General features: G+C 34.2%; 1 protein-coding gene across 7 annotated transcripts in view; it reads left to right on the forward strand.

The window, feature by feature from the left end:
- The window catches only part of LOC120424289 (uncharacterized), a 126,525-nt gene that overhangs the window by 88,395 nt on the left and 21,049 nt on the right, over positions 1-17,081 (forward strand). For all 7 annotated transcript variants that reach the window (XM_052706590.1, XM_052706585.1, XM_052706587.1 and 4 more), the window contains exons 3-5: positions 10,568-10,961; positions 14,453-14,910; positions 14,984-15,158. In XM_052706590.1, the coding sequence (XP_052562550.1) occupies positions 10,907-10,961; positions 14,453-14,910; positions 14,984-15,158 (688 nt within the window). In that variant the 5' untranslated portion in view covers positions 10,568-10,906. The remainder of the gene's footprint in view (positions 1-10,567; positions 10,962-14,452; positions 14,911-14,983; positions 15,159-17,081) is intronic.

Consider the following 17,081-nt stretch of genomic DNA (forward strand, 5'->3'; position numbering starts at 1 on the left):
CAATATTGTCAATATTGTCAATATTGTCAATATTGTCAAAATTGTCAAAATTGTCATAATTGTCAAAATTGTCAAAATTGTCAAAATTGTCAAAATTGTCAAAATTGTCAAACTTGTCAAAATTGTCAAAATTGTCAAAATTGTCAAAATTGTCAAAATTGTCAAAATTGTCAAAATCGTCAAAATTGTCAAAATTGTCAAAATTGTCAAAATTGTCAAAATTCTCAAAACTGTAAAAAATCTCAAAATTGTCAAAATTGTCAAAATTGTCAAAATTGTCAAAATTGTCAAAATTGACAAAATTGTCAAAATTGTCCAAATTGTCAAAATTGCTAAATTGTCAAAATTGTCAAAATTGTCAAAATTGTCAAAATTGTCAAAATTGTCAAAATTGTCAAAATTGTCAAAATTGTCAAAATTGTCAAAATTGTCAAAATTGTCAAAATTGTCAAAATTGTCAAAATTGTCAAAATTGTCAAAATTGTCAAAATTGTCAAAATTGTCAAAATTGTCAAAATTGACAAAATTGACAAAATTGACAAAATTGACAAAATTGACAAAATTGGCAAAATTGTCAATATTGGCAAAATTGTCAAAATTGTCAAAATTGTCAAAATTGTCAAAATTGTCAAAATTGTCAAAATTGTCAAAATAGTCAAAATTGTCAAAATTAGCAAAATTGGCAAAATTGGCAAAATTGCAAAATTGTCAAAATTGTCAAAATTGACAAAATTGTCAAAATTTTCAAAATTGTCAAAATTTACAAAAATGACAAAAAAGACCAAAATTTCAAATATTACAAAAATTACAAAATACAAAAATTTAGCAATTCTCCACCAAACCCGGAAATGGATTTTACTTTTGATTTTTGATTTGGCTCAAACTCTGTGGGGGCCTTTCGTATGACCAAAGAAGTAATTGTGTGTCATTGGTTCACCCATAAAAGTCTCTATACAATTTTGGCAGCTGTTACCACAAAAATGGAACGTTAAATTTTCCGATCGTTTCGAAAACAATATTTTGATTTTTTTTAAATCTGTACTACATTTCAGTAGGGTCAAAAAAATCAAAATATTGTTTTTGGAAGGATCAGAAAATTTGACGAATTTTTCATATTTTAACATTGAAAATCGGACCGTTAGTCGCTGAGATAACGACATTAGAAAAGGGATTTTGTTTGGGTGAGACTTAAAAAAACTTTTAGAAAAAAAATATTTTCAGGAATAGACAATCTTAAACTACTTAAACTATTTAAACTGACTATTTTGAAATGTCGAAAAAACCGGAATTTATCCGACATAATTTAACTTTGAATGGCTATATTTTAAAAACAGTGCACCTAATCAAAAATTTTTTAAGTAGGTTATTTTAGATTGTAAATTAAAATTAAATAAAAAATAAGGTCATACAATTTATAGTACCACATTTATTTTTTTTAATAAAAATCAAAACTCGTTGGCAAAATTTTGGTCCATACCTACTTACTTCTGAATGGCTTCAATGATGCGAGAGGTTTTGTCCCCTACACAAAAAAAAAAAAATAAAATAAAAAAATAAAAAGGCGAACTTTGGGACAGTGATTTTTTATGAAAAGAATGTTAAATCACCCATTTTTTTCCCGAGTACCTATTTTTCTGAATAGTCCTCATCAAGACCTACAACTTTGCCCAAGACACCAGATCCTTGAAACGTTGCAGATTTTCGAATATTTACGTAGCATTTTTGTATAAACAGGTGCCAAAATTGTAAGGAGATTTGTATGGGTGATTGCACAAATTAGCTTCTTTGGTGATAGAGGTCTCGACAAAGTTTGAGCTGAATCAAAAATTACAAAAAATAAAAATTGTTATAATCAGCCGTTTTTGTAGAGAACTGCTCAATTACAAAATTCCAGAATTTCAGATTTCTGAAATTTAAAAAAACTTTAAATCCAAAAATAATTAAATGCTCTCCAAAGTGAATGACTAAAATAGTGTCGTAACTCAAATTTTGTATAATAAAATCAAGGAATGCGAAATAGATTTTTTTTCTTTATAATTCGAAATCTCATAAAACCATTGGATAATCGAAACATAAGATAATTGAGGCTTCAGATAATCGAGTTTGGACTGTATTGTCAACAGGTAAAATCAAAACAAATAACTTGCAAATGCTGAGTAAACAGATAATTTCTTAAATTGAGCTAAACACCAAATCATGTGTACAAGACAACAATAGAAAAAAATGATTGAATCCCGTTGTTTACAACCAAAAAATACAATTTCCTCCGCGATTTCCCCCTTTTAAAATCTTGCTCGTCTCGCCGCCGCCATCGTCGCCTACTAGATTAGATAAATTTGACGTGATTGTGACGAGATTTTTCACCAAGCCCAACAAGCTCGTCGTCACTCACTCTGGCACTTGCAGTTCTTCCTCACTCCTCCTCGCCTACTACTCCGACTTCGTGACACATAGTTCAACAATTCCGTGCGTGCCCTCGAAGTAGGCTTTTCCATGATGAGGCACTTTTTCTTGATTTTTTTTCCCCACTCTCTCTCTCAGTTCGGCCTTTTGTTTTGCTCATCATCGTGAGAACCACTTTTAAGGGGAGAGGAGGGGGGAGACACATCACTCACATAAGGGAGGGGGTGGTACTTGTTGTTATTACTGAAGCCAAGTGTCGTTTACGCTGTCATCGTCGTCGTCGTCGCTTGCTAGGATCAGGACGTGTAATAAGAGGAAGTGAGCTGTTGATTGGCTTCTTTCTCGCTGGTGCGCGCCTACTGCGATTGCGGAAATGACACCAGCGATATTGGTGCAGGAGCGTTTATCAACCTCGCGGGAGCTGTCACCTCAGGGTCGGGTTAAGGGTTATTATCTGTCAGGGAGCGTGGCGAGAGAGTCGTTAAAAAGCGGAAGGGAGCGGAAGCGGATGCACCGCCTACGTGGATGATGAAGTGTCGTTTGTTATTTTTTATGGGTTTGGAGGGATTTTTTCCGGGACTTTTTTTTTTGCTGGGCGAAATTAAGGGCCAAAATGTGCCCCAAATCTGCATTGATTTATGGGACGTCGAAGCCTGCGGCGGCGGTTGTTGTGTCAACAAATTGAAAAACGTGTGCGTTCTAATTTAACGTGCCAAACATGTGTCAACGCTTGCTGTGTGGCGTCGTGTAATGATAGATTTTTTTATGTCACCAGCAAACTTTTTTTTGTTTGTTTTGTTTAATGTTTCGCGTGCTTATGTTTTATGGTGACGCAGGGCGTAAAGTTCATATCGGATTACTGCCAGTGTGTTTGCGATTTTTGCGGGTCGCGGATTTTATGGACGAGCCTTTTTCATGACCCCGGAAGAACTCGCAGCATAAATCAAGGCCTGCTGTGACAGGATTCAAACTTTGGCGATGAAAGCAAAGATATTTTTATTACCAACTGTCATTAGACATTTTGCGATCATGACATACTTGGATCCCATTTCGCCTACCCCCCTCCACTGTCAAACTGTCAAATTGATAAAATGCCAACGTCGCGCAAAATTACAGCGAAATTCAAAACCACACACAATTTACATGCAAAACCGAACAAAAAAATCGCCACTTCCACGGTCACAAACGTCACATTGCGTTTATTTACCGACCCCAGGGGCGCGACACCACGAGGACGTAGCAGGGGAAAAATGTTAAGGGGGAGGTGTGTCGGTCTGGTCTCGATTGGAACGCTCCAAATAGCATACATTCGGGAGGGACGAATTTCAGGTAGAGAAGTGTGTCTGTGTCTGTGTCCTGGGCGACCTTTTGGCCAGGGCCAGGTCGTCGGTGATGAATTGCCAGCCGCCAGGGACGTTGGGAGGGAAACAGTAAGGAAAGAAAAGGGCCGAGGGGGGGGGGCAAAACGTGAAAGAACGATGATTCTTCATCACCTTCTGCAAGTTAGGAGGTGGGGGGGTTCCCCCATGTATGCCCGATGTGTTCTCATTATATAAAATGTCATAAATTATTCCGGCTCCGACCCCCCCCCCCCCCTCCTTCGATAACCGAAAAAGCTTGACGTTTCGGTGACTACCGGGCTGGAAAAACGTGATGCTGCATCTGCTTGATTTTCGAGCGACTCACGCCAAACTTGGAAGAAATGACGAAAATAATTTAATAACGGTATATCGCTCTCTCTGCATGAGGTCCTTTCGACGCTGTGTGACATGGTCCCATCGAACTCTCGCCCAACCATCCAAGAGTGCCGTGGCCGACGATGAGATCTACATTTGAAATAATATCATCAAGCCCGAGTGAGCGTGAGCGTGTGCAAACGAAGCAGGCTTTGAAAACAGGTTGAAATGTAAGCAAAAGCCTGTTTGAAAGGTGACATACACGGAAAAAAACGTGTTCAAGATATCATGAATTTCGGTTCATGAATTCGTGAATTTTAATTTGTAAAAATTAGTATGTGGACATGGTTTTGCAAAATTATGAACATATTTTCTGAAACAAATATTTTTTCCATGACGATTTTTTTTCGCCAGATTTCATGAAAACACTGTGTACAGATAAATCTCTTTTTACGCGATGCGTAACGTTTTCCTAATTAGTCGATTGCTCTTGGAAGACGCAACATTTTTGAATCTTTTAAAAGCATTTTGTAGTTTTTGTTTGGATCTACAAAACAGCGTTTGTAACTTGCAAAAATATTCTATAGTTTAAGAGAAAACGACAAAACAAAAAGCTTTACATCACCGCGCTCAAAGAGGTTTCACTGTATAATATTATTCATGGTTTCATGAACCAAATTCATGAGTTCATGAAAATATCAATTTCTTACGACTTTTTATTCGTGAAATGAGAAATGCGAAATGAGAAATGAGAAATGAGAAATGAGAAATGAGAAATGAGAAATGAGAAATGAGAAATGAGAAATGAGAAATGAGAAATGAGAAATGAGAAATGAGAAATGAGAAATGAGAAACGAGAAATGAGAAATGAGAAATGAGAAATGAGAAATGAGGATAAGAATAAGAATAAGAATAAGAATAAGAATAAGAATAAGAATAAGAATAAGAACAAGAACAAGAACAAGAACAAGAACAAGAACAAGAACAAGAACAAGAACAAGAACAAGAACAAGAACAAGAACAAGAACAAGAACAAGAACAAGAACAAGAACAAGAACAAGAACAAGAACAAGAACAAGAACAAGAACAAGAACAAGAACAAGAACAAGAACAAGAACAAGAACAAGAACAAGAACAAGAACAAGAACAAGAACAAGAACAAGAACAAGAACAAGAACAAGAACAAGAACAAGAACAAGAACAAGAACAAGAACAAGAACAAGAACAAGAACAAGAACAAGAACAAGAACAAGAACAAGAACAAGAACAAGAACAAGAACAAGAACAAGAATAAGAATAAAAATGAGAATGAGAATGAGAATGAAAATGAATGAATTTGATCCATGATTTTATGATATGATCAATGATTTGTTTTGCATGAAGTCATGTACAGTCCAGACTCGATTATCCGAAGGCCTCGTAAACATTTCATTCGGATAATGGAATAAAAAAAATATGTTTTTTTCATTGTCTTGTTTTTGATTGTCGAGGTTAAATATGAGATGATGAAATATTTATTTTATTATCTAATACTAAACTATTAAAATTTGACTCAAATGGAGTCACAGAACTCAGATTTGATGTTTTAAACAAAAAAAAAGACAAAAAACATTTTTTTCGTGATTCGATTATTCGAAATCACAAACAATCCTTGGGATAATCGAAACATCGGATAATCGAGGTTTCAGATTATCGAGTTTGGACAGTATGAACTTTTTTCGTCGTTTTATCGTTTTGGTACGAAATCATCGAACTGATCCATGCTTTTAATGAATGTAATTCAGGATTTTCAATTCGTAATTTCCTTAAAAATTGTCATAATATAGTGAATTTAATCGACGCCACTTTTTTTCAACTCATTGACACTTATTTTTCATGCATTAATGAAATCACAATTTTGTGAGCATCCTCATGAAAAAAATGAACATTTATTGACACTTAAATATTTTTTTATCACGATTTCTGGATATTTTATGTCTCATGTTCAAAGTTCAAAAATCGTGAGGTAAAAATCGATTTTCCGGAATACTATTTTTCCGTGCATCCGCATTTCCCACGGGAAGTTTCGAGCTTTTCTTTTTTTTGGCATCAAACAACCAAGCAGGCCTTGAGTGGTGGTTTGCCGGAGCGTGACTTGTTGAAAAATTAAAAACACAGATCTGCCGCTCGAAGGGTTTGGGAATTCCGGCTTCTTTGATGTTTTCTTTTGGATTTTCACGGAAATTTACTTGGAAAATGTTAACTTTGTATGTGTGCTGAATATATTCAGTATGTTTTGAAGAAATGGGAAGTGAATTTCTGATCATATTTCTCAAATTATCCAAAATTCAATCACATAACCTTTATTTGACCCCCTCCCTTAAGAAACGTCACTCTCGGATGGTTGATGACCCTATTGTCAACACATCACGGCCGAACTCCGTTGCCAATTTGCTAGATTACCTTTTTGGCCGCAAAAGAACTCGCGGCGGTGGGTCTCTTCATCAATCAAAATCAACTCGCCCGAAGGCTCTCGGACGCTTCCGGTTCGACAAATTTTGCCCCCTTCTTTTTCCTCTCTAGATAAATTCGATCGATCATCCGAGAATTTGGCCGCCATTAGCGCCTCTAACCTCAAGACAAATGCCCGATCCCGATTCAATCCACTTTACACACTCTTCCGGGAAGATTTTTTTTTTTTGGGAACCAAATTTTCACTCAATCTCCGTGGGAAAATAAAAAGAATCGAAAATAAAACATAACGCAGCAGTGCGTGAATTTTTTGCCACGCGAAGCGATTTTTCTCTTTCCGATCCTAGTAGTCCTGGAATTCTGGGAAAATTTTGGCTAGAAGAGGCAAAGTAACCGTGAAGAAGACGTTTCAATCCACTCAACAAAAGAGCGCACCGCGCCTACTTCGACCCCCTGAAATTGGTGTCTCAAGGAGGAGGAGGAGGAGGCGTCTCAAGATGAGGATAAAATGCCATTAAATTAGTTCGGAAGCGAGCCGATAGATGGCGCATAGAACAGATGGAGACATCGCCCCGAAATGTCGCCGGTGTGTGCCACTTGAGAATTGATATTCTATTCAAAAGTTGGCTCTTGTGGCCCCTCGAACATTTTTCAGCGTCGTTCGACGGGGTGCTGGCTTGCCGCAGGTTGATTTTTGACAGTTTGACGCAAGGTGGTTTAACAATGAGGTCGCCAGCTTTCAAAACACGCTCTAAACTCATGATTTGATACATTTTATTCATGATTTCATGAATTTTGTTCATGATTTCATGAATTTTGTTCATGACTTTATGAACATATTCATGAATTTTATTCATGATTTCATGAATTTTATTCATGATTTCATGAATTTTATTCATGACTTCATGAATAAAAAAAAATCAAAAAAAAATCATGAATATTGCTAACAAATTAATGAATTTTGATTTTGCATTCAAATTACATTGATTTTACGATTTCATGAACTTTTTTTCACGATTTCCGAAAATTATTTCCATTGAAACGTCAAAATCCCGCACTTGCGTCAACCCACCACAACAGTGCCATCAAGGTAGGCCATGCCAGCGAACAGAGTCGTGGTGTTTGGTCAGCAGAGCCTGCTGCTTCGGTTTATGAAAATTCCTTCTGAACAACAATAAGACGGTGAACGACATCCGAAGAAGATGCCCTGTCATTGGGGACCATTTAGAAAAGAAAGAGGCAGAGATCGAGAGAGAGGGGGTGGCATAATTGAGTGGGACAGAAGACAGAAGACGGGAAAAGTTGAGCAACAACAAGGCGGTTTTGATTATACCGTTGCGCGCGCGTGTCTGTTCCAGTCGAGTCAATGTCCCCGAAATCGATGCCTTTGACCGATGCGGAAGATGAGGTTCCGGTGGAATTGGCGGGAGGTCGGGGTTGGAGGTGGAAAGACTCTATTCCTAGAAATCGAATGAAGGAGGAAAATAAATTGAAACAGGCTTTGGATTATTGAATGTATACATTAACGACGTTATCCGTCGAAGCAGGCCTTGCCCGGGCTCTGTATTTTTGGCTCTCTGAGTGCTTGCTTCGATTTTACAAATTGTTTTGAATTTAAATCGTAGTAGGCGGTTCATCGAGTTGTTACGGGGGTTTTCTGGGATTTCAGCAAGCTCTTCGTCGGTACTGATTTTTTTAAGTGGGTTTATGTAATTTAATGTTCGTCGTTATTATTGCTTTAAACGACGTTGATGTTAATTCATATCTAACATGGATTAATTTAAGAACAATTTTTTACCGCCAACACAAAAAAAGTAACATTATGAAACATGTACCAAAATTTACATGAAATCGTATGTGAAATTCAAAATTTGCATGTGATTTTATAGCCTATCATGTATTCTAATTTAAGATTTTTAATTTGATTTGATTGTTGCATGAAGTAGAAAAATACATTTTCCATTCTTTGTTTTCCATATTTGGTCTTAAAAGCTCATGTAAATCTCCGTGGCTTATGATAATGAAGAGTAAAATACCGTGCGTCTCCACTGAAATATTGCCAGTTTCAACACACGAAGAAAAAATGTCCCAGAAATCCCGAATTTCTTTTAATGATTTCTTTTCAATTTTTGTTATGAATTTAAATGTATGAAATTATTAAATCATAAGGTAAATTCACGAATTTATGAAAGAAAGTAATGAAGAAAATAAGTAAAAAGAAAAAAAATGTTGGCAAGTAGTTGTCAAATTTTACATAAATGGCTCATTTTTGACAATTTTTAACTAAAATTGTTGAGTAAAACGGCGTTTTTGTCAAATTGATCCCTTTTTTCTTAAAAAAAATATAACATAAAAACATTAGAACTTACAATAATATTGGACTTATTAAATTAATTTATGATTTGTTACAAGTAGAGAATGGTCAAGACTTAGTCAACGATTAATTTTCGTCCTTACTCATTTTTTGTTTGAACTGACTAAAAGATGGGCTAATTTAACTAAAAAGTGTAAAAAATCTGTCAAATTTTGAGCAAATCAATGTTTTTGTTAGTAAAATTAATTAAGTTTATTTTCAGAGCGAAAAAAAAATAATTTGGATTAATATTTTAATTTGTTCATACATTTTCTATGTCCAAAGAAACAAATTTTTAATTTCTTTTTGTTTTTAACTGAAATATCAAAACATCAACCGATCTCAAACAATTTTGGATCTTTTGGCCGCAAACGAAGTGTTTTTTGTTTCTTCCGACTGGAATAACCTTCAAAGTTCTTTTTAAAGCATCAACTTTAAGGAGCTGTCTCAAGTCTTAAGTGAAAATCGGTCCTGTAAATCCGGAACATCCGAAAACTAGATTCCTACCGTTTTTTGTACATATAAAATCCTAACTTGGGCCAATATTTTACTAATGGACTTGTTGTAACGAAAATTCATACTACTCCTGACTGTTTGGGATCGGTTCCGGATAATTGTGGCCAATCCGGAACCGGTCCTAGGATATCATAAGACCGGTTCCAATGACAGTTTCGCTAGAAACCCTTCATGTTGCATATAAAATTTCAAAAAATCACAAGTTATGACATTATGAGTTTCTTCTTATGTTCTTTGACTCAACGGGGTCATCCGGAACCTGTTACCGGTGTCCTCTGGAGGACATTTCCGGAATATGCAAGAAGCCTTATCATGCGACATATCAACATCTTGCAATTGAAAATTCGGACTTTCTAAGGTCGTGCCACCGCTGTTTGGCCCAACCTGGCCACTTCGGAACCGGTTCACGGTGGCCCTTGGGGGACATTTCCAGGATATTCAAGAAACCTTATCATGCGACATATCAAACATTATGATATTAAAAATGCTTACTATTAAAGGTCATGCCGACGCTCTCTGGGCCGACCTGGCCACTCCGGAACCGGTTATCGGTGATAAATGATTCATACTCGAATTTCCAAATTCTGGCCAAAATTTTTCTTCTGATAAAACTAACTAACAAAAATTGATAAAAATTACTCGGGCATGTGCCAATTTGAACACGTGCACTATCGATTAAAAAGAATTAAAACAGGGTCAAATAGTTATATAAAAATTAAACTTTATGAATATCTCACATAATTTCTTCCTAATAGATTTGCTTGTCTGACGACAACACTTTCCCCTCTAAATAAAGATTTTTATCTGAACAAATACTTCCATTCATCTTGCTTACCGACACACACTCTTCAGGACAATCCACCCACCTGCCCGTTTAACCACCTCATTTCCACTTCCCTTTCCCTCCCCCTTCCCAAAATACCCCATCAACAATGCCGGAGGCAACATTTCAATGAAGTTCAGATTGAAAATGAAGTGAAATTGATTTATCGCACTAATTTCACCCATCGCCATCGCGAGCGAGCGCCATCTTCCTCGACTACCGGAGAAAGCTTTGCCCATGCTCCGGTGGTTATCATAGCAGCCCATGAAAAACCATCCGCGTGCCGAGGGGTAAAACACTCTTCTAATCCCATTTTGTCTATTTTCTTCCCCTCGCTTGAAACAGTGCACACCGGATTGAACCAAGGCCTGCTACGACGAGCAGAAGAAGGTTGAGACGACGGAAGGAGCCCGTGCTAAAATCAAGACAAATTTCAATCTAGTCGGCCCCGACACACGAGACTCCGGGGATGGTCCCGGAGGGGGCAAGCGGAGGAGGAGGCATCACCACCAAACGAGCTCGGAAGAAACAGTTGCCGGTGTAGAGACGGGAAGGAAGCGAGGCTGGAATTTCGAGCAAAGCCTGCAAGCGAGGAGTAACGATTTTTGAAAATATACAGGACAAAACGGATTCGTGGCCGGGGGAAAGTGGGGGAAGGGGCGTGGCCGCGGAGGATCGAGAGACATGAGTGTCCGAGGATTTATAGCAGTGCTTCTGGTCGGAATCAACGTTATTGCAGGTGAGAGTTTGCACGGAATTGTCAAAATTGATAAAATTGTCAAAATTGTCAAAAATGTTAAAATTGTCAAAAATGTCAACATTGGCGAAATTGTCCAAATTGTCAATATTGTCAAAATTGTCAAAATTGTCAAAATTATCAAAATTATCAAAATTATCAAAATTATCAAAATTGTCAAACTTTACAAAAAAAAATCCAAATTGGCAAAATCTACAAAATTGTCAAAATTGTCAAAATTGACAAAATTATCAAAATTGTCAAAATTGTCAAATTTACAAAATTATCAATATGTCAAACTTTACAAAAAAATCTAAATTGGCAAAATCGACAAAATTGTCATAATTGGCAAAATTGTCAAAATGGACAAAATTGACAAAATTGTCAAAGATGTCAAAATTTACAAAAAAATCAAAAGTCAATGTTGTCAAAATTTTCAAAATTGTCAAAATTATCAAAATTGTAAAAATTGTCAAAATTTACAAAATTGTCGAAATTGTCCAAATTGTCAAAATTGTCAAAATTGTCAAAATTGTCAAAATTGTCAAAATTGTCAAAATTGTCAAAATTGTCAAAATTGTCAAAATTGTCAAAATTGTCAAAATTGTCAAAATTGTCAAAATTGTCAAAATTGTCAAAATTGTCAAAATTGTCAAAATTGTCAAAATTGTCAAAATTGTCAAAATTGTCAAAATTGTCAAAATTGACAAAATTGTCAAAATTGTCAAAATTGTCAAAATTGTCAAAATTGTCAAAATTGTCAAAATTGACAAAATTGTCAAAATTATCAAAATTGTCAAAATTGTCAAAATTGTCAAAATTGTCAAAATTGTCAAAATTGTCAAAATTGTCAAAATTGTCAAAATTGTCAAAATTGTCAAAATTGTCAAAATTGTCAAAATTGTCAAAATTGTCAAAATTGTCAAAATTGTCAAAATTGACAAAATTGTCAAAATTGTCAAAATTGTCAAAATTGTCAAAATTGTCAAAATTGACAAAATTGTCAAAATTATCAAAATTGTCAAAATTGACAAAATTGACAAAATTGACAATATTGTAAAAATTGTCAAAATTGTCCAAATTGTCAAAATTGTCAAAATTGACAAAATTGTCAACATTGTCAAAATTGTCAACATTGTCAAAATTGTCATGATTGTCAAAATTGTCAAAATTGTCAAAATTGTCAAAATTGTCAAAATTGTCAACATTGTCAACATTGTCGAAATTGTCAAAATTGTCAAAATTGTCAAAATTGTCAAAATTGTCAAAATTGTCAAAATTGTCAAAATTGTCAATATTGTCAATATTGTCAATATTGTCAACATTGTCAACATTGTCAACATTGTCAAAATTGTCAAAATTGTCAAAATTGTCAAAATTGTCAAAATTGTCAAAATTGTCAATATTGTCAATATTGTCAATATTGTCAATATTGTCAACATTGTCAACATTGTCAACATTGTCAACATTGTCAACATTGTCAAAATTGTCAAAATTGTCAAAATTGTCCAAATTGTTAAAATTGTCAATATTGTCAATATTGTCAAAATTGTCTACATTGTCAACATTGTCAACATTGTCAAAATTGTCAAAATTGTCAAAATTGTCAAAATTGTCAAAATTGTCAAAATTGTCAAAATTGTCAAAATTGTCAATATTGTCAATATTGTCAACATTGTCAACATTGTCAACATTGTCAACATTGTCAAAATTGTCAAAATTGTCAAAATTGTCAAAATTGTCAAAATTGTCAAAATTGTCAAAATTGTCAAAATTGTCAAAATTGTCAAAATTGTCAAAATTGTCAAAATTGTCAAAATTGTCAAAATTGTCAAAATTGTCAAAATTGTCAAAATTGTCAAAATTGTCAAAATTGTCAAAATTGTCAAAATTGTAAAAATTGTCAAAATTGTCAAAATTGTTAAAATTGTCAAAATTGTCAACATTGTAAAAAAAATTCAAAATTGTCAACATTGTCAAAATTGTCAAAATTGTCAAAATTGTCAAAATTGTCAAAATTGTCAAAATTGTCAAAATTGTCAAAATTGTCAAAATTGTCAACATTGTCAAAATTGTCAAAATTGTCAAAATTGTAGAATTGTCAAAATTGTCAAAATTGTCAAAATTGTCAAAATTGTCAAAATTGTCAAAATTGTCAAAATTGTCAAAATTGTCAAAATTGTCAAAATTGTCAAAATTGTCAAAATTGTCAAAATTGTCAAAATTGTCAAAATTGTCAAAATTGTCAAAATTGTCAAAATTGTCAATATTGTCAATATTGTCAACATTGTCAACATTGTCAACATTGTCAACATTGTCAACATTGTCAAAATTGTCAAAATTGTCAAAATTGTCCAAATTGTTAAAATTGTCAATATTGTCAATATTGTCAAAATTGTCTACATTGTCAACATTGTCAACATTGTCAAAATTGTCAAAATTGTCAAAATTGTCAAAATTGTCAAAATTGTCAAAATTGTCAAAATTGTCAAAATTGTCAAAATTGTCAAAATTGTCAAAATTGTCAATATTGTCAATATTGTCAACATTGTCAAAATTGTCAACATTGTCAACATTGTCAAAATTGTCAAAATTGTCAAAATTGTCAAAATTGTCAAAATTGTCAAAATTGTCAAAATTGTCAAAATTGTCAAAATTGTCAAAATTGTCAAAATTGTCAAAATTGTCAAAATTGTCAAAATTGTCAAAATTGTCAAAATTGTCAAAATTGTCAAAATTGTCAAAATTGTCAAAATTGTCAAAATTGTCAAAATTGTCAAAATTGTCAAAATTGTCAAAATTGTAAAAATTGTCAAAATTGTTAAAATTGTCAAAATTGTCAACATTGTAAAAAAAATTCAAAATTGTCAACATTGTCAAAATTGTCAAAATTGTCAAAATTGTCAAAATTGTCAAAATTGTCAAAATTGTCAAAATTGTCAAAATTGTCAAAATTGTCAACATTGTCAAAATTGTCAAAATTGTCAAAATTGTAGAATTGTCAAAATTGTCAAAATTGTCAAAATTGTCAAAATTGTCAAAATTGTCAAAATTGTCAAAATTGTCAAAATTGTCAAAATTGTCAAAATTGTCAAAATTGTCAAAATTGTCAAAATTGTCAAAATTGTCAAAATTGTCAAAATTGTCAACATTGTCAGCATTGTCAACATTGTCAACATTGTCAACATTGTCAAAATTGTCCATATTGACAAAATAGTCAAATTTGACTAAATTGTCAAAATTGACAAAATTGTCTGAATTATCTAAATATTTTAAGTTTTGACAACTGTCAAAATTGTCAAAATTTTTAAAATTGCCAATATTTTCAAAATTATGAAAAATGTCAAAAATTAAAAAAAAATTAAATTGTTAAAATTGTAAAAAGTAAATTCGATACCCAACTCCTTTCCGTGTAGGTTTTTGGCCACGGCCTCCTTCGATGCAAAAGACCGTTATTCAATTAGATCCACTAACAAACACATTCCTTCTGACAGCTGGGACGTCCCTGTTGTTTGGCTGTTGCCTGTTGCTGGCCACGGCCACGGGAACGGTCACATCCACGACTTCCGCCACGTCGTCGCCGCCGGTCCAGCTGCTCGGTGGAATTCCGCCGGCGGCCGTCACGGAACCGACGCCCAATGTGGCCGCCGAGCACATCATCAACCTGGAGCGGGACGGCGGCGTCAGCTTCATCGCCCGGAAGGACATCCGGCCGCAGCGGGCCGTTCCGCCGGAGTACGCCGGAGCGTCCGCGCTCCCGCACTGCGAGTCCTTCACGATGGGCAACCCGGACCAGAAGATGCTGTACAGCCCGGGGGCGCCCGGGAACTACCCCAACAACAGTGACTGCGTCGTGGTGCTCGAGGCGCCCGTCGGGTCCCTGGTCCGGCTGGACTTTCGCGACCATTTCCACGTGGAACCGTCGGACGAGTGTAAATACGACTATTTAGAGGTATGAAATCGCGAAACGTCAATCACAGTAGTCGTCACAGTAGGCTGTTTTTTTGTTACTCTCTCTTTGACAGATCCGGGACGGTGCGCACGGGTTTTCTACCCTGATTGGGAAGTACTGCGGAACGACGTATCCGCCGATGATCACGTCCAAGGAGCGGTTTCTGTGGCTGCACTTTCACTCGGACGAGAACATCGAGTACGGCGGGTTCGTCGTCGTGTACGAGTACGTGCCGAGGCCGACGTCGTGTGAGTAGAACATTGAAAAAAAATGGAAATGGACATTGAAATGCATTTTCGTGGAGTCACTTGGTATCTCACGTTGCATTTAAAAAACCAAACGTTCCCACAGTAGGCCACACTCGGAACCACAGGGCAAAGAATTTCAAATAATAACTTTTTTGATGACTTATAGGGCTTTCACACAAAAAAAAGAACCATCACCAAAACGGTTGAAAATTAGTGTTTTGTGACTTTGCAATATTACCATTGATTTGAAAATCAGAAGATTTGAAAAAAAAAATCACAATAATCAAAATTTATGCTAAGCGATTTTCGATTGCAAATTTAACATTTAAAATAAGATCCAAAAAATAATAATTTTTCAACTTTATTTTTCGAAAAATTGACAACAATGCCAAATTTTAACCAACTTGTACCATAACTCAAAAGATGGCATTGTTTGTCATATCAAACATATCCAAAAATGATATTGGAATAGTGAACAGTCAAATTAAAAAAAAAAACGTATTTTTATCAGTGTGTCGCTTTCCCTAAGAAGAAGAAGAAGAAGTAGTACGCAAAAAATACAACTTTGTCGAAGACATCAAATCATTTTTTTATGGACAGCTCTCAAAATTGTATGGAAACTAGTTATACGAAGTTATGACGAACATCTGGTCAAAGAAAAAGTGCACACAAAGTTTGATCCACATATAAAAAATAAAAAAAATGATTTCTGAAGTATCAGATTGTTGATCTTATATGATTTTCAAGTCAAGTTGGTCCGAATACGGGAAAAAAAATCTATTAAAAAGGTCAGAAATTTTAGCGAAAACGTTCCATGCATAAATTTGCAGCAATTTTGCTGCTTTTTGAAATAACTTTTTAAAAAGTTCTTTTAGATTGCAAATTCTTTATGGCGTCTGTGAATATTTGTTTTAATTTTCGGAAATGAGGTATTTATTTCTTAATATTTTACAAAAAAAACTATTGAAAATTTTGTGACATTTTCTGATCTCTGAAAAAAATTAGTTGGTCTGAAAATATGAAATAAGGAAAGCTATCTATGTTTAGACTTTTTCAAAAGTAAGAAATAGATTTGAAAATTTAGAAATTTTTGAAGAGTTCAGAAAATTTCACAAAAAATTATCAATTCTTTACATTAGAATCGGACCAATAGTTTTCAAGGTACCGTCAGTTCAAAATAACAGGCTAATTAGGTGATACTAAGAGAAATTCATTTTCGTCAATTCGAATTCTTTGTGAGACTGTATCTCAAAAACCCGATTGTCAGACATTTATTCGGCTTTCAGAATAATTTTTTCAGATGTGCATTTCTTTAAAGATTTATTCGATATTTTCTTTTAAAAAAAACCCCTAAACCAGATCGCAAATTTGTCAAATTTGATTTTTGTGACAAATGACAAATGATTGACATTTTTTGTCAAAATTGTCAAAATTGTCAAAATTGTCAAAATTGTCAAAATTGTCAAAATTGTCAAAATTGTCAAAATTGTCAAAATTGTCAAAATAGTCAAAATTGTCAAAATTGTCAAAATTGTCAAAATTGTCAAAATTGTCAAAATTGTCAAAATTGTCAAAATTGTCAAAATTGTCAAAATTGTCAAAATTGACAAAATTGACAAAATTGTCAAAATTGTCAAAATTGTCAAAATTGACAAAATTGACAAAATTGACAAAATTGACAAAATTGACAAAATTGACAAAATTGACAAAATTGACAAAATTGACAAAATTGACAAAATTGACAAAATTGACAAAATTGACAAAATTGACAAAATTGACAAAATTGACAAAATTGACAAAATTGACAAAATTGACAAAATTGACAAAATTGACAAAATTGACAAAATTGACAAAATTGACAAAATTGACAAAATTGACAAAATTGACAAAATTGACAAAATTGTCAAAATTGACAAAATTGAC

The sequence above is a fragment of the Culex pipiens genome, chromosome 1 (genome assembly GCF_016801865.2).
Source record: "Culex pipiens pallens isolate TS chromosome 1, TS_CPP_V2, whole genome shotgun sequence".
NCBI classification, from domain to species: domain Eukaryota; kingdom Metazoa; phylum Arthropoda; class Insecta; order Diptera; family Culicidae; genus Culex; species Culex pipiens.